Here is a 27,714-nt window from a genome sequence, read left to right as displayed (position 1 = left end):
GGGCAGCTCTCAGATGCAGAGTCCCTCCTTTGATAGCAGATGAACTTCCCTCTCCCATACTGCATGCATCTGTAGATCACTGTGCTGAGCTGCTGCTAGGATGTGGGGATGGTTTTTGTTGTAAGTATGCCTAGTATGCACTTATAAATTATATTTATTTTGTCAACTTTCTTATCTACACCAAAAGTTACTAACAGCAGTCACAGGGCTCTGGCTACTGAACACCTTCCCTGTTCTGTGGTCTCCAGCATATCCTCCTAGTGCAAATAGTTCCACTTTAACATTCACTAGTCCTTACATTAAACGTCTCCTGGAGTCTTTCCTGGATGATTATTTCAGAACAAAAAGTATTTCACTGAAAAGTTTATCACTGGCATTCTCAGCATTTGTCAACCGTCCTTCAGAGATAAATAGAGATAAATGCCATTGGAAATGGTGAGATGACTCTGGGTTCAAAGTGATGAAAAATCCTCAGTTTGACATAAATTAAAGTCACCTGGAAGTTTCTGACTTAGCCTGATCAATTGCAAGTGTACATCTCCAAGTCTGAAGATAAGACTCTTGACTGTGTAATCTTACTCCTCTTTTGAATTTTAAGTGCTGGTTCTTACCTAGGATGAGAAGACATACCATCATATAAATGACTTGACAGCTCTGTGAAAGTCTGAGTTCTGCACTAACAGATATCTGGCTGCTGGGCTCTTTTATCTCCCACTTAATGGAGATAATAGATCCTATTCAGTGGGAGCCATTTAAAAAGGAGTTAAGGTCTTTTTTATCCTATACCACAGAACAGAAATATGGCCCCCCAAAATAGAGACAGATAATTCGATTAGAGGATGTGTGAAAGCTTTAGCTTTGCCAGGGAGCTAATTCCCTTAAAGGATACAATCTGTACTGGATTAGAGGCAGAGTTTCCTGTGGAGTAAACTGCATGGTTACAAACCTCTGGGTGAATGCTCTTGCTCTTTGATGAAGTGTGAAGTCATTTGCACCTTTTTGCCATATGTTTTGCTGAGTATGAGTGTGTATGCATGGGTAGTTACCGTGAAATAAATGACATGCTGTAAAGTCACACTGTCAATTAAATTTATTTATGTGCCTGTGCTTTTAGCCAGAGGAACACCCTGTTTCTGGGTGGTGGGTGAGGAGCAGTTTGAGGAAGATGCACTGTCAAAACAAAGCTGCCTCTGTGCACATGTAGTAGGAAAATCAAGTGTTTTTGAAACATTATGGTCACAAATCATGTGCCTACAGGCACATGATCTTGGCTGTCTCAGTCTGACTCAAAGGTAGCACACTGGGTCACCCCAGGAGAACTGCAAAGGGAAGAGACTGCTGGCAGAAATGGGAGACCGAGTGTTGGAGATGATATCTTCAATTCAGGTGCCAATTAAAATGGATGGTCACCCAGAGCCCTTCTTCAGGGTTTGTAGACACAAAAAGAACAATAAAAATATTATTACTGGCTTCTGCAGGACAAGGTGGGGAAATTTTGTGGAAAAAAAAGAAAAAAATATGGACTTGCATCAGTGCTTAGAGTATGGTTAGAGGTGTAATGGCAGGCATGCTCCTGAATCTTTGGCCCAGGAAGCCTTCATTTGTTTTCGGCACTCACACTGGGCTTGGCTGCACTCTGCCTGTGGGAGTATTACCATGTGTTGCATCACTGGATTTTTCAGCTTAATTTTGCTGCTTAGTTTTCCTCCAGGAGTCTTCAGAGGTCTTTATTTTTCCCATCTCCCTGATGGAAAGGAGATAGGTAGTGACACTTCCACTCAGGTTAGGATGAGCAAATCCAGTAATGGGGATGTGCTCCAGGGGCCGGGGAAGGCTGGGAAGCTTTTCTTGGCTTGTGAGAGCTGCTGGCAGCTCCTGATGCACCACTGCCCTCGCCCAGCTTTTGCAGCCACTGTCACAGAAAACTAAGTAAATGGATTGTGGGTTTGGGCTTTTTTAAGCTACCTTTTTCGAGTGACATTAAGTACAGAGGTTAGTGGTGGGTGTTAAAATACTCTCCTGGTTCTGGAGCTTTTTCACAGGGGCTCAGATAAGGTGGGGGAGTTTCTTGTGTTCGGTGCCGATTGGTGAATAAACTCAAGTATGCTATGTGGCTTAACCACAGGGAGCTGTTTTCTTTCTCTGCCGGAAACACCTGCCAAAAAAGCTGTGTTCACTTGGGCTGTATAAAGAAAAGCCCCAAATGAAACTTCCAGCCTTATAGCAACAGGTCAGGAGGTTATACTCCCAGTACACTGGTTTAAGTTCAAAGCATCTCACTGTGCCAACTGGATATGAAAAAATTATGGTTGTTAATTAAAACAGAATATCAATACAAAGGAACTAACGATGCTTTCCCTCTCATAATTACCAAAGAAATGCCTTTTACTCTTATTGAATTGGCTAAATTACAAGAAACACTCAGAAAGAGTCTGAAACTAAATACGTGTGGAGAGTCTCCCTTACGTGGGGAGAGTGATTAATGCTAACAGAAACAGAAGCTGAGAGCAACTGGGGACCTGGGGTTTTCTTAGTGACAGGGAGTAAGAGCTCCCTGGTCCCTCACCCAAAGAGCCACCTATTGGGCTGTGGGGTTGAGTTCCCCTCGAGACAGGTGATCCAATTGCTGTAGTAACTTCTATGGATCAGTTGACTGAAAGTGTCCAAAAGGCTGCCAGCCCTCAGGTAATGCATCAACGCATACTGGAACCTGATCAAGGCTCCCTGATGACCGTGTCGGAGGATCCAGATTCACATTCATGAATATGAGCAAGATGATTGGGACTACAGCTTGTAGTAAAGCTGTAGAAAGGGAGCTACCTTGTGTGCCAGGGAATTAACAGATTGTTGTCTACTATCACAGCTGTTTCTGCAGAGTGAGCTTCCTCTAACTAAAGATCCTCTTGGAAACTAGCCGCAGGACTGCAGTGCAGTATGACGCTGGCTGTTTTCTGAACATCCAGTTATCACCTTGTTCAGTTGTGTCCTGAAAACACTGATGCAAAGCACTACACAGGATTCCATTTCTTCAAACACACTTATGTATGAAAGTGACACTCAACCTTGTTATGATCATGCTTCTCAGGCACTAGTCATTTAATCTGTGTTAAAAGTCATAAATTACTAGTGCATCAATTACAGAGTGAGTGTTATTTATGTTAGCTATCTCTTTATGTCTTCTTCTACTTTTGAACTGAGCAGGGCCAACTTTGATGCGTCAGCCAGGCTTCAATTAAAAGGCCACTTTTGAACAGTATCCAGGTTTGATACATCCTTTCAAGACGGATCAGTGAAGGATACTAAGAATTTTCAAGGGGAAGGCTTCTGTAGGTAAGGAGACTGAGACTCCATCAGCGACAGGTAAGGTTGGATGCAGCTGTGATGGAACTGCAATTTGGACAATGGAGTAACTTCACTGCTGGTGTCACATTATCACCAGCTGTCAGTTAGCTTTACTTCTCATCACGCTAGACAGTAAAAAGAGTGCAGGCTTGTATCAAGTTACATTGTCACCACTGCAAGGAATGGCCTTTGACCAGGGTGTAAAAAAAACCAAACAACCTCGAAAAGTTCTTGAAAGAAAACACCATTTAATGTAAGATTACACAAGGTCAAAGTGCAGTTAGAACAAACATGCTGAATACCATGTGCCCCACAAGTCCCAGTTTTAAACCCATGACATTTCATTCTCAAAACCATGACAAGTACGATGTCACCTTCCACTTTTTCCTCCCCTTCTCTCTAGCTTTACAGAGCACTGAAAATTTAGCCTGTATAAAGTATAAAAATTGTGCATTGCAGAAGATACCTTCTACTATGAAAGTGCAAGAGATAGACAGAAGTATGTCTTTCTCAGAATCTTCACCACCACCTTGCCATTCTATTGTATTCCATTCTATTCTAATCTTGCCCCACTTTGTGGGGACACCCATGAGATTCTCCTGTTAGGGTTCCCCAGCCAAAAGGAATGCACTGCATACTGGTTTGGAGGAAGTCCAGCAAATTTAAGACCACAGTGGAAGACAGTGAGGAACTCCCTCTTTGTCACAGCCATACTATTTGAGTGCACAAAGAGAGGGCCCTCTCCTCGTGGCCGTGATGCCACGTAGATACGGAGAGCTTCAACAGGACATACCCACATCTCTTTACGTAGTCTCAGTTGGATCAAACACCTCTGTTGGCCCACATGAGATGGATGCAGAGAAAGGGTTGCATGTCCTTCTGTCAGCTGGAGGTCACTCAAGTTCAGGAGTTCTGGCTGTGCTATATTTTGGTGATTTGCCACCATCTGTTCTATATGGAGCACACCAAAAAAAGCTACAGTAAAAATAGCACGGAACAACATACACTCATAAGGAGAGCTACACACAGACTCCAGAGTTCCCAGGAGAGATCTTAACACTTCAATTGTTACAGGAGAGTATTCATCATTTGAACGGCTAGTCCTCTGTTTCAGCCTTGACATCATGTAACAGACAAGAGGATCTGGAAGAGGATCGGGATGATCTACCATTCTGGAGATGAAGGACAGTCCTTCCATATACATTATTATTTTCACGGGAGGCAGGTCCTGGGACTCCATGGCGACCAGAAAGTCTCTAATTTGTTCAATTGGAATTGGCCAGACTGCAGACAGAGCCATGCCTTCTCTAAAGGAAAGAAAGTTTTTCAGGCCTTCATGGTAGACTTGCCATAAGTGTCTCTCTCTTGAGTCCTCCAGTAACAGCAGAGCCTTCAGGGGCCAAGGGCCCAAGGAATGCTTCTCAGGAACCTGGCTGAGCTTATCTGCTGAAAGAAAACCATGTTAGTAATGGCAAGCAAAAGCAGATAGAATTTCCCTCTCTTTCAACACGCTTCAGCCTTTACTTGAACTTTTCAGAAAAAAACCCTGTCCCATGCATTCTTATGACTCTCATCTGCAGAGTTTCCAACAGCCAGAACACAGGAGGAGAATTACGCTCTCAAAACCCATAACCCCCCACCTATTTGTCTCTTTAAAGCAACATCTCAAGCCTAGTGACAGATCTGACACCCTATTGCAAGGTTTCTGTGACCTCGGACCTCCCGCAGTGGGCACGAGCGGCCGGGAGTGACAAAGACACCACAAAGTAAACAATATATTCAGAAGCGCGCAGAGATCTCAGAAGTCTTCCAAGAGTGGGGTCAGACCCCATGGAAGAACCCGGCAGGACTGTACCCACCTCCCCCACCACGCAGCTGCCGACTGCCCCTCCCTGCCCCACCAAGGGCACAGTTACCAGCTCCTTCCCCGCTGCCAGCCTCCAGTCCACTGGTACCACACGATCCGGTGCAGTCACCCGGACAACACGGCAGCCACCCCATGCCGGGCTCCCGCCGCAGAAGCGCCAGCAACGACCAGAAGGGTGAAGGGGCAGCAGGCAGCTCAGCTGTTCTCTGCATCACCAACAAAACAGCAGCCACACCGTGAGAAGCACGAAACAGCAACTCCTCGATGGTGCTACCGTGCTGCCCTTTTATACCCTGGCCCTCCTATCCAAATTGGAGCGCCCCCTTACGTGTCCTTCTGCGGCTCAATCCGAGCCTGTGCCTGAGGGTCCAAGCGGGGGTCCCCCCATCCTGCCTCCTCTGCCCACGGACCTGCGGGGGAGTTCCCTGGAAGGCGAGACTTCCAGTACCTGGGAACTGCTTAAGCGGCCCATTATCGCCTCCATTGTGCTGCAGCTGAGGGCTAAGGAAGGAGCAGAGAATGTGTCCGCGGGTGGCTCAACCTGTTTACCTCTGCCGCAAACCCGTGCCATTTTGTTACTAAAAGGACAGAGACGGCAGCAAGGGGAGTTACAAACGCAGTACAGGTCCCTATGACGGCCAGGAGTCATACTCAAATCTTGAGGGGGTGGAAGCTCCTAGGGAAGGCGGCCGCCGGGATCCCTGTACAGCTTTCTTCAAGGGGAGACCAAAAGCTCAAGTTGTCGGCTGAGCAGCCTGGTAGCTTTGGTTTTTTCTTAGGATTTTTCTGGGATGGCTACTGTGGAAAGGCAGCTGTCTTGTTGAACTGTGCAAAAGCATCTCAGTGCACAGCCTGTACTTAACAGCGAAGGAAGGCTCTTGAGTAATTCAGAACAGAGCCAGCTGCCCTGAGCTATTCTCTACCAAACCTGGAAACCACATCTTGCAGAGCCCAGGAGAATAATTGGGAGGTAACACAAGTACATTTCTCTCCTTTTTAACCTTATCGCTAAATCCGGTCACATTTCAGACTCTGTCAGAAGACTCAATGAAGGCCGGGCCGTTTCACACCTTTCAGTTCTGAGGCCGCGCCCGGCTTCCCATCCTCCACCCAATGGCCCAGGGCAGCGCTCGGACCTCCGGGGCTGTTCCGAGGAGGGCGCTCGATAAAAGTGCCCCCGGGGCTCGGCTCTGGCAGTCTCCGTCCGGCGGAGCGGCTGCTCGTCCTCCCGCCATGGCCTGCACTGCCCGCGCTCCGGCCGCTCCTGCCGCCACGCTCTTCTGGGACATGCTGGCACTGCTGGCCCGGGAGCCGGGTATGGAGTGGCTGGAGCCGAGCCTTGCTGGGCAGAGAGTCACCTCCCCGCCTCGCAGCCCAGAAGCACCGCGGAGCGGTAAGTGCGGGCCGGGGCCGGGCCGGGCCGGGCGCTGCCGAGGGGCACCGCGCCGCCGGCGGCCGTGCCTCCTACCGGGCAGCTCCTTGCTTTTGTTCGGGTTCTTGGAGGGTTTGGACGGGTGTGTCGACAGAGTTCTCCGTCCTGGGCTGGGAAATAATGTTACCTACTGGAGGGAGTGTGCTGTCTGACCTTTGTTTTTGTTACTACTGCAAGCCGTCCCTTGGTATAAAAATTGCTTTATATTTGTCTTCTCCATTACTACTCCAAACCTTGTAAATTCACGGAGTGTTACCGCATCCAGTGCCTGAAACGGGCCTGATATGCTGCTTGTTTCTCATTTGAAAAATATCTCTGGTGCACCTGTGTGAGAGCTGTCTATCAGATAAACTCAGCGTTATCTGGAGGTGCAATACACTCGGGAGCACTGGAGTCTTTATTGCCGTTTAAGCAGTATGCTTATGCCTCTTGTCACCATGTGCTAATGCGGATCTTCTCTGGCAGAAAGCGACATCAGTTATCATCAGAAACATTCCTTGGGACCTTGGCCTCTGAAGACTTTGTCGTTGCTGGAGCACTCGGGGGATAGTAGGCTCTGGCAAGCCTACCTCGAAGGACTGAAGAAATTCCTTGTCTTCAGGGAAAGCATGGGAATGCCTGCAGCCTGGCCAATTCCAGTGGAGCAAATTAGAGGGTTTTTGGCTGTGGAATCTAATGATTCCTCCTCGAAGACGCTCATATACATGGCAGCACTTTCTTATTTATCAAAATTGACTGGTAACTCTGATCCTCTGGAAGATCCTGTAACCTGTTGCATGGTGACAGGGTTGAAACGTCGAGCGGGTATCCTGAGGGATAAATATTTGCCTGTAACAATTGAGATGTTGCGATCTCTCTTAGGAGTCCTGGAGTCTGCGTGCATAACTCACTATGAATGCTTACTGTTTCGTGCATTATTTACTATAGCTTTTTTTGGGGCACTTCGAATAGGAGAGATGGTGGCAAAGCATCGTAATGTACTGCAGCCTGAGCTGCTGTACCTGCGTGATCTCCAGCTGATGGAGAGGAAAGTGCTGCTTTTTCTTCCTTATTCTCCTGTGGATCAGGAGAGACATGTCATCAGCCTAGCGCTGTCTGGAGAGCCGTGGGTGTGCCCTGTTCTGGCCCTTCGGAGCTATTTGACAGCTCGTCCACGGCAGGAAGGGCCACTCTTTGTGCACTCAGACTTCAGGACTGTAACGAAGAGGGAGTTCCTGGCGGTTCTCAGACGGGCCCTGTGCCTGCTGGGGCTGTCTCCGGAGCAGTACGGCGTGCATTCCTTCTGGCTGGGGACTGCTGTCACCGCTGTGCGCTGCGGGTATCCTGGGGAAGATGTCACTCGCCTGGCAAGATGGCCCTGTATGATCCCAGGAAGATTCTTACCAAGGAGACGAACAGAGTAGAAGCTAAGGAATCATCTTTGTTATGCAGAGTCAAATTTAGCTGTATAGTTTCTAGCCTTTGACAGGAATTTAGTATTAATACCTGAAATTAATTTTCTACCTCACAGTGGGGTGATCCTAAATTCACGCAGAACTTCTTGTTTGTTCTGTCTGTATTTGAAGGTAGGGGGAATGTCAAACCTTTGTGCATAGACTGCATTTTTATCTTGTATAGTATCTTTATTATCTTGAGATAATAAATATTGCCTTTTTAAAAACAGTTTCTGCCTACTAGTACTATTGCTGCTCTTTACTCAGAAATCATAATCTTGGCTTGGAGAGCAAAGAATGACAAACTGAGAAAAGTCTGTTTGTCATTCTTTGCTCTCAAAGAAAAACTAAGCTTTTAAGGAACTAGTCCTAAAGAGGAAGTAGTTAAATGGTGTTATATTTTGGCACAGCTCTACATGTTTTAACACTAACATTTCACCAAGGTGAAAAGGAGAGTATAAGCTACATTATTAGACAAATAACAGACAACAAAGGATGATCTTATTAAAATGTTGATCATCATAAAATGTTCGAAATGATACCTTTTACTCTTTAAATGGATGATAGTAACTTTTCATCAAACTCTGAAAAGATTTAATTGAATCTTCTAGATTCAATTCCCTGTGAGCATAATTAGCTTAATCAGTATTTTAAATAACAAAAATAGCACATGGTTCACCTAACAGTTAATGATTTCCTTAGGACGTGATACTTCCTGGCCTTAATTTGATCTGCTTTTTTCCTGAATTTTAAGTTACTTTTGAAAATTGACTTTTCAACCATAACCATAAAGTACAATGGCTTGAATGTTTTTAATTTTGGTGTTAATAGCATTTGTAGCACTTTGATAGCCTCTGGTGGAAAATATTTTTCATCATATGGCTGGATGGGGACAGGAGTTGGTGAGTCAGACAGTCCTCTATCTGAGAACTGTGGTGAGCAAGCCTTTTAGATCACCCTTATTACTATCACTGCTTCAATCCTGTACTATGATTATAGCTCAAAAGGGTGGTTTTGTATCTTGCTCTGCACTATACCCTTCTCTAACAAAATTATGGGGAACAGAAAGATGGTAGCTAGCTGAAATTGAATGCTGGCTTGATCTCCATGTGGATGATCAGCCATGAATTCTGAGACTTTTTGTTTTTAGTTGAAATACAGCCTGTCGATGTAGGGCAGCCCCTCCATCTCTACTGTGCATGGTGTTGGGCTCACTGTGGGAGTTAACTACAGTGCAGCAACACTTCTGCGGTTGTGCTGGTATCAGAGATATCAGCTAAAATGTCTTTTTCATTTCTTTCCTTTTTCACTTGAATTGCTTGTTTGCACAGTAATTTCCATTTCTGTGCATGAAATCTGAAGTGTAAATAGAGCCAAGCAAATGTAGCATCTCTCCAGGAGTTATTCTGAGATGCCCACCAGCTGCTGCTGCTTTTTAGGCTGAGCAGATACTGAGAACATACCTGCATGAGGAAGTGCTTTGTGCTCGGTGGAAGCCTTGGGTTTTTGCTGTCCCCTGTCTATGTGATGTATCTGCTCACTGGCTTGTGCTCTATCTAGGCAGGCCAGTTTCTAATGCTGTGTTGCCTTGCTGTGAAAGGTCTGTGCATTTGCCTTGTGTTGCACGGCTTTAGTAGTGATGTGAGGCAGGACTGCGGGAACGGGCTCTGTAGAAAGAGGTAAAAGGGGCTGCCCCATTCATATTTTTGTTTCCCAGTACCTAAATATTTTAACAGCCTGACCATTTAACTACCTGCTAGGACTCTTCCATTTAATTGATTTCAGCAATAAATTGTGCTTCCCAAATGGGGATACAGGAAAGTTTTTGGCAAGTATTTTAGGGGTGTGAATAGTTGTCTTAAGCAGACAGGAATGGCTGTATTAATGCTTGCATCTTTAATACAGGTGCTGTTTTGAAAGCTTATAGGTAAGTCTGGGGGACCTGGTATTTGGCAAACAAATGTAATGATGATTGTTCAGGAATACTGAGAAAATGGATGCCCGTCTTTTCTGTAATTTCTATGTCTCTGATACATGAAGCAGAAAGGAGGATTATCTTTGTTCTTATTTCTGCCTACATTCTGTAGCTGTAGCCAAAGTTTTGATCTTGTGCCACTCCTAAGTGGCAGTAAAATCTCAGAAATAGCACCTCCTGCTCCCTCCTTCTCCACTGACCTGGGTGTTTGCAGAGTTGTTCCTTTCACATATTCTCACCCTTCTCTTCTCTGGCCACAGTTACATCTGCACAATAACTTTCTTCCTTCTTAGATATGTTGCCGCAGAGTCATTACCACATTTCTAATTGGCCCAGGCTTGGCCAGCAGCACGGCTGTGCTGGAGCCTTTTGGCATTGGCTCTGCTAGATATGGGGAAAGCTTCTGGCAGCTTCTCACAGAAGCCACAGTTTTAGCCCCCTGCTACCAAAACCTGGTCATGCAAACCCAATACACTAGTTCTTTTCATTTAGCTGTTCTAAAACACAGAAAAAAGAATAGGTAATAAGAAGGGTATTTACTTCAAGGTGTAAAACAGGGAACTAGTTCAAGTCACATTTTCCCCTACCATGTCAATTAATGGTTTCATGCATTTTTATCATGTTAAGGGTGAAAGGCTAAACATACTGACTCTAGAAAAAGCTGAAAAACTCTTCATCATAGGTTGCAACGCAAGATGTAACCAAAAGTATGTTTGGTTATGTTAAAACCAGGTAGAGCAGTGTTCTTTATCCCTTCCATGACCCATCCCTCGTAACTCCAGGGGGGATATCCTCTGTGAATAGGCCAGCTGTTAAAACCAGGTGGGGCAGTTTTCTTTATCTCTTCTACAACCCATCCTTTGTCCAAGGGAATATCTTCTGTTAATAGGCCATTAAGTCACACTACATAACTGATAAAATTACATCATCACATTGTAAGATGCTCCACTCAAGAAGAGCCAAGCATTCCTACCTGGATAAAAGTCTAAAATTTAGAACACCATGAGAGCCTTTTTCCACTGATTTACCAGAAGACCAGGTCCATCTACACCACCACGAGAACTTCAGAAGAAAACTACACCCTTCTACAACATCACTGCTTCAATAAAACTACATCTGCCACTCCAAAAAGACTGCAGCCACCATTTAATCAGACTGCCACTAACAGGTTGTCAGGTTGTATTCTGACTCTGTCAATGCTGTTTTGTATTACTGCATTTTTATTTTAATTTTCCTAATAAAAACCTCTTATTCCTATTCCCATATCTTTGCCTGAGAGCCCCTTAATTTCAAAATTACAATAATTCAGAAAGAGAGGTTTTACATTTTCCATTTCAAGAGAAGCTCCTGCCTTCCTTAACAGATACCTGTCTTTTCAAACCAAGAGAGTCTTGTATTACTGATGACTCTCTGCTCTGGGATTTCACTGTATTATGGTGATACTGGTGAGTCATTCATGTGGAAGCTCAAACTCTTAAAATTTCTAGAATTTGTAATTATTAATTTAAGCAGTTAGACTCTTCAAGAATAAAGAAGGGGAAGTAATAGAATCACAGAACTTTTTGTGTTGAGATCTTAAAGACCATCCAGTTCCAGCCTCTCTTTATTAACTTGACCAAGTTACCTTTATTAACCTTTATTAACCGTTATTAACCTTTATTAACTTGACCAAGTTACTCAGAGCTCCATCCAGCCTGGCCTTGAATAACTCCGGGAATGGGGCATCCACAACTTTTCTGGGAAAACTCTGGGAGTACCTTACCACTCTCTAAAAAAAAAAATTCCTAATGTCTAATCTAAACCTGCTGTCTTTTAGTTGCATCCATTTTCCATTGTCTTGCCACTACATGCTCCTGTAAAAAATCCCTCTCAATCTTTCTTTTAGGCTTCATCCACTACTGGAAGGACACAATTAGGTCACTGCTAAGCCTTCTCTTTTCCAGGCTGAACAACCCAAATCTTTAGCCTTTCCTCATAGGAGAGGTGCTCCATCCCTCTAATCAACTTGGTGGCCCTCCTCCAACAGGTCTGTGTCCTTCCTGTGCTGGGACCCCAGAGGTGGCTGCAGCACTGCAGGTGGGCTCTCAGCAGAGCAGAGCAGAGGGACAGAATCCCCTCCCTCCCCTGCTGCCCACGGGGCTCTGGATGCAGCCCAGGACACGTTTGGCTCTCTGGGCTGTGAGTGCCCATGGCTGGGTCATGTCCAGCCTCTCACCCATAGCATCACCCAGTCCTCCTTGGCAGGGCTGCCCTGGATCTGTTCATCCCCCAGCCTGTGCTGATACCAAGGGTTGTCCTGACTGAGGTGCAGCACACTGTAGTTGTTCTTGTTAAACCACAAGGGCCCACTTCTCAAGCTTGTCCAGGCCCTTCTGGATGGCATTGGGTCCCTCAGGAGTGTCAACAGCACAACTCAGCTTGGTGTCATCTGCAAATTTGCTGAGGGTGCACTCAATCCCTTCATCTATGTTGTTAATTTAGATATTAAATAACACTGGCCCCAGTACGGATCCCTGAAGGGCACCACTGATGTCCATCAGGACTCTGAGCCATTGACCACTATCCTGTAGATGTGACAGTCCACCCATCAAATCCATCTCTTTCCAATTTAGAGAGAAGGATGTTGTGGGGGACTGTGTCAAAGTCTTTACAGAAATTCAGATAAATGATGTCTGTAGCCCTTCCCTTGTACCCTGAGGCAGTCACTCCATTGTAGAAGGCCATTGATTTGGTTGGGCAGAACTTGCCCTTGATGAAGCTGTGCTGGCTCCCTCAAATCACCTCCCTGTTCTCCATGTGCCCTAGCACAGCTTCTAAGAGGATCTGTTCCATGATTTCCCCAGGCACAGAGGTGAGGCTGACAGGTTGGTAGTTTCCCTTTTTAAAGATGGGTACAATGTTTCCCTTTTTCCAGTCATCTGGACTTCACCTGACTGCCATGACTTTTCAAATATCATAGAATGTGGTTTGCAACTATATCAGCCAATTCTCTCAATACTCTGAGATTCATCTCATCAGGTCCCACAGACTTCTGTGAGTGCAGGTTCTTCAGGTGGTCATAAACCTGATCTTCTCTTACAAGTGCTCTGCTTCCCCACTCCCCATCCTGCTGTCCACCTGCACAAGAGGTGTGGGAAGAAAGGCTGATATTAGAGACTGAAGCAAAAATTTGTTGAATACCTTAGCCTTTTCCTCATCTATTTTTACCAATTTTCTAACATTGTTTTTCAGAGAGGCTTCACCTTCTTTGAGGTTCCTTTCCTGGTTTACATATCTGTGCCTAGGGTTTTATTCATTAAAAAGATCAGAATTTTTTCTTCTTCACCTGGTCAGTATGCATTTGATTCCATTTTGATTGTGATGCTTATATCAAATACTTAGAATGACAGGAGTAATGTGGCCTGCTCATTACTTCAGTACTAATCAAACAACTGTAAATTTTATGTCCTTATACAGCTAAAATTTTAATTTTTAAAACTGTACCTTAGAATTCATAATCCTGAAAGAGATGAGATTTGAAAGTATTTCTTTATTTTCTACTAAAAATGAAGTAAATAACAAAATCAGATATCTGCCAGGTTTCACACTAGGATCCATGAGTATTTCTTGCTTGCAGAATGAAAGCATCCTCTGCCAGTCTGACTAAGCAGCATTCAGTGTCCTTTGATAGCCAAGATACAAGTCCAGAAAATGGAGAATAAATAGTCAAATGCCTTTAAACTTCTTAGGGTATTCTTTATAGTGGTTATATGGAAAATTATTTGGGATATAAAAAGTTCTGAGAAGAATTTTTGAGACTGCTAAGGCAAGCAATTTTGTCTCCCATATTTGTTTCTTGTCTGCAACCAATACCTGGATGAAATGTAGCTAGGAAAAGAGAACCCTTGTAAACTGAGGGGTTCCATTGATTTGCTACTTGAAAAGTGCCTTTCACATATCTACTTAGAAGTCTTTGTAGCCTTGACTTCTTCCTTCTACTTGCTGTCAGATATGTGTATCCATCAGTTGTGATGTTGCCTGTACATTGAAGACACCTGGTCATTCTTCCCCACAGCAAGGAGGACACTGACATTCAGCAGCTGTAGTAGCAGCGTGCTGGGCACAGCATACCACTGCTCTGCTTACCCTGCTCGTGCTTTCTGTTGAAGGTGTTTCCTTTCATATTCTTGAGTCATTCCTCCTCAGGAGGTTTGTGATTTCTAATGTTGCAGACTTTGAAACCATATAGAATTAGAAACTACAAGTATTTAAAGATATCAAAAGGAAAAGCAATATTTTTCAGTCAAGATAGGTGAATGTTGACAGGTTATGATGCAAGCTTGGCTAGAAGCATTAGCATAGTGCCAAATGCACCAATTGCTCACTGACCCATCTCTTCCAGTGAGATGTCATAATGTGTTGCTGTCTTGCTCTCTGAGGTTGGCTGTGTATTCACAGCAATGTGCTGCTTAACCATACCAGCTACCTCTATTGCCTTGAAATACTGGCAGAAGAGAAAGAATTACAGAACAATGTGTACGTCCCAGATTTTTTTCTTTATGTATAGCTTCCCACCAAGAACAAATAAATTATCCATCAGACGCCAGTGTAGACCTTACCTCAGTCATTGGATAAGAAACAGCTGTCTCATATGGCAATGTAATATGCTCCTTTTGTTAGAGCCCAGGAGTAAAGCCAATATGGAATTTGTTGTTAAAATTGTTCCATATTTTAGGAATGCTCTTATACTAACTCTTTGCTACTAGTTTGAGGAACGGGTTCTTGTACTTTTATATACATTTCCCAAAAGCTACAATGACTGCAGGATGACTGCAGGATAGTCTGACTTCTCATAGCTCTGTTAGCTATAAACTGCACTAGTCCCTCTTGCATTTTGTCCAGCATTTTGTTTCTCTTTCAGAATAAAATGCAATTCCTTAAGCTAAAGGCAGCTGAGCAATTGGCAAAGATACTTCACAGCCCCCTGCCAATTGCTGGCAAGCAAGGAGCAAATGTTTTCCAAAGCACACAAACCAATCAGATATGATATGTGTTTATAGTAGTTATTTAATGTCAAAACACTTTTTTTTTTTTTGCCTTTACAGCTTTTATACCTCATATCACCGTGTGGGTCCCTTCCAGCTAAGAATATTCTGTGCACCTTCCACAGTACTTGAAAAATAGCAGTTAAGCCTTACAAGCATACTTAAGCCTGTAAGATTCAGGTCAGTGTTGTAGGCCAACATTTTTAGATGGTGAATCCTATGTCTTTATTGGCAAAATAAGCTTTTTCAGCTCACTCATCCAAAGAAAAGATGTTCCTTGGTGCTGACTCCCTTTATTAACACTTCAACTTATTTTTCCCCCCTGGAAGTACTTCATTTCAATACATTTGTTATGGGTTGAAAAGAAGAAAGCAATATAATGTTTTTTGGACAATTGCTTGGAATTTTGCAGATGAAAATTGACAGTATGAATACAGCCTTTCTTAACTAGCCACTGTGCTTACAGATACTTCAGAAAAGGGATGCTGTATTCAGCTGAAATGGTGGTGCTTTGTTCCCAAGATATAAATGACTCTCTTGTGCTGGAATGAGTGTAGCTGCAGAGTTTGAATAAATCAGCAGGTTTACTACAACGTTTTGCTCAGGAGGAAATATTTTTGCTTAAACCATATATTATAAATGAATGCTCCGATTTAATAATTAAAGAAATTTATTAAATGATCAAAGTATAAATTTGGAAAAAAAGGAAAGCCACAAGCAATTCGACACTGAGCCAGGTGATCAGTGTCAGGGAGACTTAGGACTTGGCCTCTGTCACACCGAAGTCCCTGTAGGTCTCCGAGGGTCAGTTCTAAGGGGTCCATTTTTATGCAGTCTCTCGGGCTTTGGAAAGGGGTCTTCTTTAGCATGTTATCGTGCTTTTCCCGGAACAGGTGGAAAATTGCTGGAATCCTGTCAGGTGAAAATTTCCGGGATAAGCTTCTGATGATGCCTATCAGAAATGTCTCCAGCTGGGGTCTTATCAGATGAGAAATCCCTTGGAATATGTATTTCTGGAGACAGTGTCTTAGATTTCTATCACTTAGCTTGCTTGTTGCCTGACACTGGTTTTAGTACACAAGATGCTGTGGTTTTTAATTTAGTTTAGCACAAATTATTTTATAACATATATTACATATTACACCTAGCAAAATGTAGGTGTGTTCATGCTAGGACATTTTAAAGAATGTCAGTGCCCATGTACCACAAGATGTTTCAGTAGCTAAACCCATGATTTATCAAAAGTTCTTTTCCCTCAGAGATGAGTAGTTGCTGCTTGCTTTATCCCATAGGGAGGTTTGTTAGGGCCTAAATGCATTGTGTTTATTTAGAGTTGTGTCCTCCCCCATGTAGTTGTGCCGTATTTTTTGTCGCAAGGTGGATGTGAGTTTACCAGGAAAGCATATCTTTTCAGGAAATGCTAAACCCTCTATGCAGGTACTCCTATGGTCATGATGAGTTTTGGTAGTGTTTTAAAGGGGTATTCCTCTCAATCACTCAATTTTGGAGAGGGTGAAACTTTAGTTTTGAGTTAGTGCCTAAACTGCTGCCTTTCAGTCTCACCTCTTCAGACATCTGTTTAATGTCTGGGGTTTTTTGGTGCTATGCATACAAGCTGGGGCACCTAGAGCTGTGTTTAGCCTGCAGTGGGAGCTGGGAGACTTCCCTCTACTCCAAAAGCTGAGGTAGTGTGGTGCCTTCCATGGCTCAAGAGTGATCATCAGGAGGAAGATGTTCGAGTCTGTCAGGACACTTGTAGCAGTGTAGAAATTTTTCTCTAATTCAGTTTGGTTTGGAGCATCAGGCTGCCTATCAGAGCAAACTTGTGATTTGTGTCTAGGCCCAGAGGTTGCCTTTGTGCAGAGCACAGATTCTGCAATTGGCCATTCAAAGGCATGCTACAAAGCTGGAAATTATCCCAATGAGACAGTGTATAAAACAGCTTTCTGATACCTAAAATTATAAACTAGCTTTGTCCTTCACCCTGCCAGATGCTGATAGACAAAATACTAATGAGCTTGTAAGCATTGTGGAAAAGGGGTAACCTGCTCCATATTAAATCATATCAAGTAATACCAGACTTCTAGGTTCAGAAAGTTTCTCTTCAGGGTCTGGGAGGTGGTTGGCAGAGCTGCCTGTGTAAGTGCACCCAAAAAATTGATATTCAGTAAACCCCAGAACTGTAACATTCAAATGAGGATTTCCCACCTCTGGAAAATGTGGCTAATATTCTACATTATCTCATGAGCTAGAATTGTGAACTCTCCTAATGTATCTCCTATCTTCTGTGTGTACAGCAGGGTGGAAGAAAATATGAATGAGTGTGTTGGTTTCGAGTGGTAGGGGATTTTGAGAGAGAAGGAAGGAGGAGGCAGTAGGTGGGTGAGAAAACATGAGGTGGAGAGAACCATGTAGCATCTAAATGAAGTGCTGTGTTCTCCAGAGCTGTTGTTACCCGTGCTGTTAAGACCAGTTAGTCTCAGGAGAGAAGTCTGACTCTGAACAGTTAGTGTGCTGCGTGACCCTATCACAAGATAATATTCAGTAGCAAATGCTGTGAAGAAAGTGAATGCAACAGCTTCTGTGGGTAAAAATTGGCAGGAAGGCAAGTAGAAGCAGACTGTGAGACATTTCTTACAAACTGTGCTTAGAAACCAATCTGTTCTTCTTTATTGTTCTCTGATGAAGGGATGGATTATAAATGGTACAGACGGCCTTGAGGGCTGTGATAGTACAGTATCTGCAGCTTTTCCAGTTGAAGGCTTGAAAACTCTTAATGGTTTTTATGCAAAAAAAGGGTAAGAATCCATTAAAATTTCTGAAAATATGCATGTAAAAACCTTAGGCTCAAGAGCAAATTATTATGTTATGCAGGAGAAAAAGGATTGAAAGAACAAAGTTCTAAATATGTTTTTACACTTACCTACATTACTTATAGTTTGGCTAAGACAAATATCTAACTTTGTAAGTTTTAATATGAAAGAGATCTATGTCATGTCCACTTCAGTCTGCCCTATTTATATTTTTGATGATGTATAACAGTATATGTGTGTCTAGAAGCACAAAAAGTTACATGTGTTATGGGAGCGGCGTACAAGCTCAGTGCACCAGTGAATGGTCCACTCTTGTCCCCCTGAGTGCTAATAGCTCTGTTGATAGCCCACACTCATTCCCACGAAGTCAAATGTTCGAACAAAACACGTGGGAGCAGGGTTGGCTAGTGTGCCGTGGGCCTCAACCACTCTCCACATCAGCAGAAGCAGCCTGTGCTCCAGACGAGGTTTTGTACCGACTCCCAGCTGGTGAATTCCACGGCTGGAATTCGCTCCCTCGGAACCCTCCCGTGGCTGGTCTCAGCTCTGCTGCCTCCTCTGCTGCCTCTGTCCGGAAAGTCCCCGGATTCAGCCACCAAACGATTTTGCTCCTTCTGCCTATCTTTCTCTTTAAAAGAACATCTTGTCTCACTGCGACTTACATCAAATGTAAGGCAAATAATCTGCGAAACGGATGGAGGTAGGCTGTAACGCGATGTGATTTTTGTGATAAGCCGCCTCGTCGCTCCGCCTGGATCAGTAGGCTGGGTGACAGGGCCATCTGCTGGCAGAGGGACTCCGACAGCATCCCGGGAATTCCGCTGGGAACTCGCTCTGGGAGTGGTTAATGGCTTCATTCCAACTTCCAAACACCCGTGACTCTTCTTAAATTATCTTTGTAAGCGGCTTCGTATCTTGTATTAATTTCTGATTTGGTTGCAGAACTCTTTACTACAAAGAAAGACAACTCTTCAACTATAAATTTAAGCTTCATTCAAAAGTTAAATGGGATGTTTGATCTGGGGCTAATATTGTCTTAGATCATGCCAAAACTTAAAAACTATGTCCTGAGGAAGTGTGGGTTTGTAGAATAATCTCTCAGATCAACCATAAATTAATGTTAATGCTTGGCATTCGTACAAAATATATGCATTAGGGATATTTTGATTAAAAATACAAATCGGATATTTTGTGAACAAACATAAAGAAGCCAAATGGTCTGTCATACTAACATTGTTAAATTTCTTGTGTCTTCAATATGGAAAAGGCTTTTAGAAGTATTTTAGTTTACTTTTGCAAGCACTGTGCAATCAATGCAGTGTCTCAAACGTAACAAACATGTCTAATATAAATGTGTGCTCATGTTTACCTGTCTGTATGTTTAATTTAAGTACATCATTCCACACTGCTTGACATGTATGTATTGCTGATGTAACAGGTCACATGGTTGTTTCAAACCTGTGGCAGAGCAAGGCTAGTCCTGGTTCCAGTAGTGTTTATAGCAACTCTAATCTTAAAGCAGTACCACTCATCACTCTTGTGATTTGAGCAAGAGATGTTATGCAGTAGCTCCTTGCTGACAGAATGGAAATTTATTGTAGACTAAAATTATCCCCTGAGAATGTATCAAAATCTGACTTATCTGACTGTATCAAAAAATCTTTTGTCTTTTGTCCACAACCTTTGTTGTCCCTAGCATCATATACCTTCACCCCACAGAGAATGCAGGTTACTGCATACTCCCTAAGGGCTGTTTGGCTGACCTTTTTGACTTGTAAACAGTTTTCTACTTTTTTACTCCTTTGACAATTCAGCAAATGAAATGACAGAGATGGATTTTATTACAGGAGCTTTGACCAAAATTATTTATTGCTTACCTAGTAAACCTGGCTATATATGTAATTGATTTATAAATCCCACAAAAGCCAAACACTAGCCAGTGACTGCTTGTAGTGCTGCTGTGTAGAAATTATGTGTATGGAGGGATAACTTTTCTTCTAGCCAAAAGACTGTGCAGGAGTAAAGCAACAATATTTTATGTCCTCTGTGGATCAGGACTATTCTGGACCATTTTTTTCCCCTGGTAGCTCATTCTATATTTTCACTTTCTGTTTTAGTGACTATTTTCTGTTATCTGTTCTAAAAGGAAGGCAGAATGGACTGCAGTGTATCAGGAAGGATGGATTGGACTGTGGAGAGGAGGAAGTAATCTCTTGTCTGAGAAACTTGAAAGAAAATGTCTGTGGTACTAGGAAGCTAACTTGAAAACATGAGTAATATAGACAGAGCTATTGAAGTTCTGACCATCAGAGTGAGATGGAAGGCCAGGTGAGGTATTGTTTCATATTCATATTTTTCTCCTGAAAATCTTTTGGCTAGATGTAAGTGTGGTCCAGTAACTGTAATTTTTTAATCAAGTTTACCTGTGAAAAATTGTACTGTAACAGGGAAATGGCATTTTACCTGCAAAGTCCAGTTTTGCTCTTGATTTACTGTGCTGAGTACTGGTCTTCAAGTTGTCTACACCTGTTGAAGTTCTTGTTTGCACAGTGATATTGGGCTACTGCAAATATTAAATGTGTTCTCTGACTTTGGTGCAACTCTTCCATGTGGCAGCACATTGGTAATGAAAACCTTGTTTTGTTAGCATGGAAGTGGCCGTGGGTATAGTTTTTTTTTTTTGTTTTTTTTTTTTCCTGTGTGATATTGGATGTGTGAGGTACAGTGTTACTATTCCTATTAAAGTACTGAGTCAGATCACTTTTTTTGTGAAGGTCCGCAAATTCCACAGAGCTGGTTCTGAGAGGGCTATTGCAGAATGTAAGTGCAGTAAAACAAAGCCCTCCAGAGAACTGTAAAAGGATTTGTCATAAATTGGACGAAATCTTGCATTTGTAGTAAAAATGCAATGGAATACAATTTTTGCACTGATACTCAATCTGTTGGTTTTCTGTCTCAGCCTTAGCTTGAGAGCAGGCAGCGCTCAGGTTACTGAGAGGGAGGGTTGAGCAGAGCCCCAGGCGGCGGCAGGGACGGAGCCCATGATCGCTGCTGAGGGACGAACGAGCTGCTTCTAGAACTGCATCAGTGTATCAGCACCTTGATGCTGCTGTACAACTTGATTTACTTTTTTGGATAGTTTTGGATGGTGGTAAGCACTTCTGTGCCCTTGGCTGAACAGTTTTATTTAAGGTCTAGAAATGAAGATGAGGCGCCTCTCCTCCTTTTACGTCTCTCTGTGGCTGCTGTTCACAGCAGTGATACTCAAAGGTGAGAATACTGCTTGCTAGTTAAATGTTGCGCTGAAGTTTATTTTATTCTGATAGGATCTTGTGACCTGATGTACCCTACATGGCTGAGCCCCAGAAGCGTTTAATCTGTTTAGTTTAACTTCGTCTCACTGATGCATAGACAAAATGATCATGTACGACTAGAATTGCAGTGCTCTTCGGGAAGTTTTGATTTGTTGGGATATCTTTTTAGTCAGGAAGATTTGCTTTGAACTCTTAATTAGTCCAGGAAGTCGGCGTGAATCACCAGAGATGTACTCCAAAGCACTTGTTCCCTACAAATTGCCACCTGGCGCTTGCGCGAGTCTTGCCAGTGTGTGAGAGACGGGAGCGCTGAAGTGAGAATGGCTCCAGCAATTGGCCATTTGCGAAAGCAGCGGGGGCTCTGATGAGGCCGGATTTCACCCCACAGCCGAAGGGGAGGAAGGCAGGCGCAGAGCGGTGAGCGCCCATCACCAGAGATCACCAGTGCAAATTAGCCTTTGTTTAGCAACAAGCTGGGCTTTGAACCAGATAAGGGAGAAGACCGATAAAAAGCCGACCCTGTGAGACGGGATAAATACTTTTAATCGTGTATAGTGATATCGGTCCTCTCCATTATCTGCTCTTATCCTTTCTTTCTTTTTCTTTCTTCTGAATTTTCTTAGGTGTAATCTTTATGCTCTTATATTGTTTCATTTCTATAGATAATAACCGATACGACTACGTACCTCTAGTTGGAATTGATGCAACTTGAAAAATTTTTTTGTAGCTTTAGTCAGGGGTTTGCTCGCCTTTGCCCGAGGGTAGGGGAATTGAAGTTTGTCTTCAAAAGACCTGCTGAGGTCTGACGAGTTTAAGAACTACAGACGGGGAGTAGCCAGAAGGTACACAGGAAGGAAACGAACATTAAGGGGCATTACTTCCGCGGAGACACTTGGTCTGGGAAAATGTTGATAAGAGAACCAAGGAATGAGGTCCGAACTAGTATCGAAGGCGAAGGGATCAATAACCAATAGAAGATTGAACACTGAGTCATTTAAAAAGAGTGAACGGGAATTTCTTTGGGGTTTTTATGTATAAATAGGTGAAAAGTCTGGTAAAGAACCATGTACGACGGAATGATTTTCATTGCACAACCCGGGCATGTGTGGATGAAATAATTTCTATTGCATATCCTGCTCAGAATAACATCCTGCCCAGAATAAAGTAATGCCTAATTCTCTAACATGGAAAAGACGTTGGAGAGTTTCTGTTTTCCCTGTAGTTTCAGTGACACCATTGCATCAAATAGTTCTAAAATGAACCTGCCATACATAAATATGTGTATTTATACATAACTAGTAATTCAGTGTTGTTTTACTCTTACCCATCCCAAGGGATCTGTTAAGAAGAACCTCAGTTACTCCACCTTTAGGGGTGGGTTGTAACAGAGAGGTCCTGTTGTCCTTGCCCTTTGCTTGCAGAAATTTGTGTATCTATGTAAAGAGGCTGCCTAGAGAAACGGTGATGTACAAAGCACTATGAAACAGCAAAAGTGTCATTTAAAACCTCGAGTTTCAGTCAATTACCTTTAGTATCTAAGTTTGGATAGCAAGAAGCATCTCCAAATACATGGTTTGGAAAAGATGTTGGTGCACAGATGTATTCACACATTAAGCAATTGCCAGCTTGTGAAGAAAAGCAGCTCAGACATTTTACAGGTGGTATTTTAAAAAGAAAAAGACTAAATTCTGGAAGTAGCAGGAATCTTACCAGTGCTGCATGTGGGGACACACCAAAAGCCATTAGCCCGTGAGTAAGTGTAATTTCAGACCTTGCTGACTGGAAGTAATTGGAAAGTCATTGGTAAAATAAAAGTAATTATGTTTACTTTCAAAAAATGTAGGAATCATTATATACAGAGTGTTTTTCAGTGGGTGTGAAAAGCTTAAGTTAGCTCTTCCCTTGCTCCAGGTGAACGCTGTCTTTATTTGAATAACTTCATCAGGCACTCTTCTGCATCTGAACGAATGATATTCTACCATATATGAATGATAAATAAGGTTATAGCAAATACTGCTTGAAGCACTAGAAAGAAGGTGTTTTCTGATGCTGCTCAGTGCTTAATCTAATGTGCTGAACAAGTCCATGTTTTCTAGCTGTAGAATCAGCCAAAGGAAAATATGCTCACATGCTGTTTAATGAACTGTTTGAAGACTACTCCAATGCTCTGAGACCAGTGGAAGACACGGATAAAGTACTGAATGTCACCCTTCAGATCACCTTGTCCCAAATTAAAGACATGGTGAGTAAAAGTAGAGTTCTGTTTTTCTAAAAATACACAGGAATATACTAGATGCAAGCTTTTTGTTTGGATGTAAGCCTTTTGTTTGGAGTAGGAAAAGCAACCTTCATTTTGTTGTGACGACTTCAGAAACGCTTCCTCACAGGCGAGGGAGAGGGGGTGGCCTGAGGGATTGGAGGTGTGTCCTGTTCTCCAGGTTTTTGTACATTCTTCTCTGGCTGCATCATTTAAGGCTTTCATTAAAAGTGTGGAAACTTAGAGCTGCTGAATTTTTAAGACTTCTTTTGTAGTTAGGTATCACACCCTCTAGGCAACTTTTGCTCAATTTTAAATACAGCAAATGCTTTTTCTAAGCTGCAATTATTTTTTACATAAAATCCCTAAAATTAGCCTTCAGTAATTTTTATAAATACGTTTTTTTAGATACACTTTTAAGACAAAAGAGAATATGTCTGGAAGGAGAAGGAAAGATTATTTTTGTGACTTCTGAATTATAATTTCAAGGCCTCACCAAGCTCTCAAAGAATTTCGTAGCCTGGATCTGTTAGCTATTTGCTATTCTGAAGCTTGCAAAAGGAAATTAGGAAGATCTGGGAGCATTAGATACTGAGATTAAAACTAGGGAAGGTGCTGATAGATGAAGGTTTGTACAAGTGAAAGTCCAAACCAATGTACAGTGTATGAGCCTAGATGACTGTCTGAGAATTATTTTGTGGCCTCTTTGTATTCTGGCCTGTTTTGAGCACTACATCAAAGCCATATCACAAATTCTGTCTTTGTCTAAGATGTGATTTTGTCACCTTCAGCTAGAAATATTTCTACATTTTTATGCAGGATGAAAGGAACCAAATTTTGTCAGCTTACTTATGGATTCGACAAAGCTGGTATGATGCATACCTCAGATGGGACAAAGATAAATATGATGGGTTGGATTCTATCAGGATTCCAAGCAATTTGGTTTGGAGACCAGATATTGTCCTATATAACAAGTGAGTGTGGCTGGAGAAAATCAGCTTGCATATTTGAGGGAGGGATGGGGTTAAAGGAGTAACTGGTCTACAGAGACTGAACTTTCATCTCTACCTTACCTTAGCAAGGGGTATGTTTGTAGTCTTAACATTTGTTGTTGATAATCTAAATATTTTCCAATAAAGCAAATTTTGCAATAGACAAGGTCTGAAAATTATGCTACACAACAAAGCTTTTCTGAATTTCTCTGCACTGGAAATTGAATACCCTGGCTGTCTGAGATGCTTTCTGCTGAGGCTCCTAGAGAACTCTGGAAGATTGTCCACAAAAAGATGATACATAAAGGCTGCACTCCTCGTCTGCTCTGCCTGGCCAATAATGACCTGCAGACTGTTTTCATCTTTTAATGGACTCTTATCCTACTGTGTTCTGTTTGAGGGCAATTCTGAAGGAACTATGGCAAACAAATACAACATAATTTAGCAGCACTGTTGTTTGGCATTCATACCTGTAAATAATGGTTAATAGTAAGTGTCTACTAAAATTCAGTGTAAATGTGATTTCAGAAGCATGCTTTTAATGGTGTGAAAGGAGGGTCTTCCCCATTGCCCACCTTCTCTGGCCCTCACCCTTAAGTTTTTGTCTGTCAATCCTGATTGCCATTTTTCTGTCTTTTAGGGCTGATGATGACTTTTCAGAACCAGTAAATACTAATGTAGTGCTGAGATATGACGGAAAAATCACTTGGGATGCGCCTGCTATCACAAAGAGCTCTTGTGTAGTGGATGTGTCTTATTTTCCTTTTGACAGCCAGCAGTGCAACCTTACCTTTGGGTCCTGGACCTATAATGGTAATCAGGTAGACCTCATCAATTCTCTAGATAGTGGCGACCTCTCTGACTTCATAGAAGATGTGGAATGGGAGATTCATGGTATGCCAGCAGTTAAGAATGTTATCACTTATGGCTGCTGCTCTGAGCCTTATCCGGATGTGACCTTCACGCTGATTTTGAAGAGGAAGTCCTCTTTCTACATATTTAATCTGTTGCTTCCCTGCATTTTGATCTCTTTCCTGGCCCCACTGGGATTCTATCTCCCTGCAGACTCTGGTGAGAAAGTGTCTCTGGGTGTTACAGTTCTTCTTGCTCTCACTGTGTTCCAGCTGATGGTTGCAGAGATCATGCCTCCATCTGAAAATGTACCTTTGATAGGTGAGCTTTACACATTTTGTCTTTAAGCATGACTTACTAATAGCAGGGCTGTATGTCAGGGAATCTTCATGTAATTTGTGATTTCTGGGAAGATAAATTTGCTACATTTTTGAAACATAGTGAAGTACTTAAAATATGTGTGGAATCTGTATAGGTATCCTGCAGTTTTTTGAAGTTATTTTGTGTTTATTTTAAATCATACATTAGCTAGCTGTTTTATATTTATTAAATATAGTTAGATATTTTGAATTATGCTATCACATCTTGAAATAAAGCTGGTAGTGGAAAACAATTTTAGAACTAACACATGAAGTACAATCAAAAGCTATAAGCCCCAGGTCAGACTGTTTCAAGATATGTTTCTGTCCAATCCAGATGGTTGGATGGCCTGGCTGGCATACTCACAGTTGACTTAATATCTGACAATTGCTACATTGGATTATAGTTGTTGGGAATTCATTATGCTGATATTTAATTTATGTCTGGGTGTTCAGGAAAGTTCATGTGCCATGAAAGGAACCTAGCTCAGTCTGTTTTCTCTATTCCCACGCTCTCCCTTGCCATCCATTCCAATCTCTTTGGAACTGAGCTCACGTCACACCTGTCTGTGGCATGTCCTGCCTGTGTCATTGCTGTCAGCTCTTGCTTCTCCTGCAGAGGCTGCAGAGCAGGGCTGGGAGCTGCCTCTCTGCATAGGTTGGTTGGGTGCTCAGCTGTGTACTTCACTTGCCAAAAGCAAAGACAGAGGAGCACAGCTTGTATTCTCTTCAGCTCTGTGCTCTGACCTTGGAGCTGGCAGCACACTGGTTGTGGATACCAGCAAAATCTGCCTATTCACTGACATGTTTGAGTGTGAAAGCATGGATCTGCTGGTGTGGGTGCATCAATAGCTCAAAGAAAGTCTGATCATCACACATAATACCTGAGGAAATGGGATTTCCAAGGTGCCGTGTGAAGCCGTTGGCATGGGGATTTTGCAGATACTATGTAAAGAGCAAGGCTCTTGAGAAATATTTTTGATCTGGTTTCTGAATGGATGTGTTTCAAATAATCAGAGGTTTTAGCTTGCCAATATTTACCATGCTAATACAGTAGTCATATACTCATCTGATAAAGACATGCCAGTAATGAGTATGAGATTTTATTTTAATGGCTTTTATCTTTGTTTTTAAATGGTGAATCCTGATCTAAGAGAATTAAGGTGATTAAAGTTTTATTTCACTTGCATTTATGCTTAACACTATGTTGTCACACTTCACTTCTCATTAAATTTTTTATTAGAGTAACATCTTTAATATAATTTTATTTTGTGTTCTAGGGAAGTACTACATAGCAACTATGACCATGATCACAGCTTCTACTGCATTGACAATCATTATAATGAATCTCCATCATTGTGGCTCAGAAGCAAAGCCTGTTCCGCAGTGGGCCAAGGTGGTTATTTTGGACTATATGTCAAAAATCTTTTTTGTTTATGATGTGGGTGAAAATTGCACAAGTCCAAAAAGAGAGAAGGAAGAAGAATGTAGATTAGAGGGGGATGATGGGTGTCAGAGGAAGCACAAAGAGGAAAGGAGTCCTCTTTCCACTAGGAATGATGACTGTAATCTCAAGGAGAAGCTCAATGGAAATTGGAATAAAAGCTATGGAGTTCATGGTGAAAATGTTAGGGAGACTGCTAATTGCTGTTCTTGTTACAAAATGCTAATTAAAAATATTGAGTATATTGCTAATTGTGTTAGAGACCATAAAGCTAACCGGGCCAAAGGAATTGAGTGGAAAAAAGTTGCAAAAGTGATGGACAGGTTTTTCATGTGGATTTTCTTTATCATGGTGTTTTTTATGAGTGTGCTGATCATTGGGAAAGCTGCTTAACTGAAAATGAATATGTTCCTTTTGTAAATCTGAATATTCTATGTTAGTTTGTTTAGGAGGAGTTCTGTGATAGGGGTGCTTTTGAGATCTTTGTCTTGCATTCTATAACAATAAACAAATTGACTCTGTAGGCTGTGACAGTGAGTTGAGACATTGGAAAACTGAGGACTTTGCTGGAAACTGTCCTTGCCTTTTAGTATGGGTGTGCTGATGAGGC

The 27,714-nt window shown here is 42.4% G+C and overlaps 2 protein-coding genes across 3 annotated transcripts; one reads left to right on the top strand and one right to left on the bottom strand.

Moving 5' to 3' along the window:
• Nucleotides 1-3,634: 3,634 nt before the first annotated feature.
• Nucleotides 3,635-5,450, bottom strand: LOC128806598 (uncharacterized). Of its 2 annotated transcripts, none has more exons than XM_053976286.1 (2): nt 5,259-5,450; nt 3,635-4,788 (listed from the first exon to the last, which is right to left on the bottom strand). In XM_053976286.1, the coding sequence occupies exons 1-2, from the start codon at nt 5,419-5,421 to the stop codon at nt 3,896-3,898; spliced, it is 1,056 nt and encodes a 351-aa protein (XP_053832261.1). In that variant the 5' UTR covers nt 5,422-5,450; the 3' UTR covers nt 3,635-3,895. The 2 variants fall into 2 exon arrangements, with proteins under 2 accessions (XP_053832261.1, XP_053832262.1); XM_053976287.1 differs by having other exon boundaries at nt 3,635-4,785.
• Nucleotides 5,451-21,086: 15,636 nt separating this feature from the next.
• On the top strand, nt 21,087-27,497 carry CHRNA9 (cholinergic receptor nicotinic alpha 9 subunit). The gene is made up of 5 exons (XM_053976203.1): nt 21,087-21,156; nt 23,297-23,442; nt 24,277-24,431; nt 25,090-25,622; nt 26,941-27,497. The coding sequence occupies exons 1-5, from the start codon at nt 21,087-21,089 to the stop codon at nt 27,495-27,497; spliced, it is 1,461 nt and encodes a 486-aa protein (XP_053832178.1).
• Nucleotides 27,498-27,714: the final 217 nt, after the last annotated feature.

Source organism: Vidua macroura, chromosome 4, assembly GCF_024509145.1.
Source record: "Vidua macroura isolate BioBank_ID:100142 chromosome 4, ASM2450914v1, whole genome shotgun sequence".
NCBI lineage: Eukaryota > Metazoa > Chordata > Aves > Passeriformes > Viduidae > Vidua > Vidua macroura.
This window is presented reverse-complemented; position numbering and strand designations above follow the sequence as displayed.

Bases quoted from the DNA above. Each gene is read 5' to 3' on its own strand.
- LOC128806598 (XM_053976286.1), bottom strand. From the start codon at position 5,421: ATGCAGAGAACAGCTGAGCTGCCTGCTGCCCCTTCACCCTTCTGGTCG. The intron at 4,789-5,258 runs GTAACTGTGCCC...GTTTTCTTTCAG, and splicing joins TGGCAGCGGGGAAGGAGCTG to CAGATAAGCTCAGCCAGGTT.
- CHRNA9 (XM_053976203.1), top strand. From the start codon at position 21,087: ATGAAGATGAGGCGCCTCTCCTCCTTTTACGTCTCTCTGTGGCTGCTG. The intron at 23,443-24,276 runs GTGAGTAAAAGT...ATTTTTATGCAG, and splicing joins TGTCCCAAATTAAAGACATG to GATGAAAGGAACCAAATTTT. The intron at 24,432-25,089 runs GTGAGTGTGGCT...TCTGTCTTTTAG, and splicing joins GATATTGTCCTATATAACAA to GGCTGATGATGACTTTTCAG.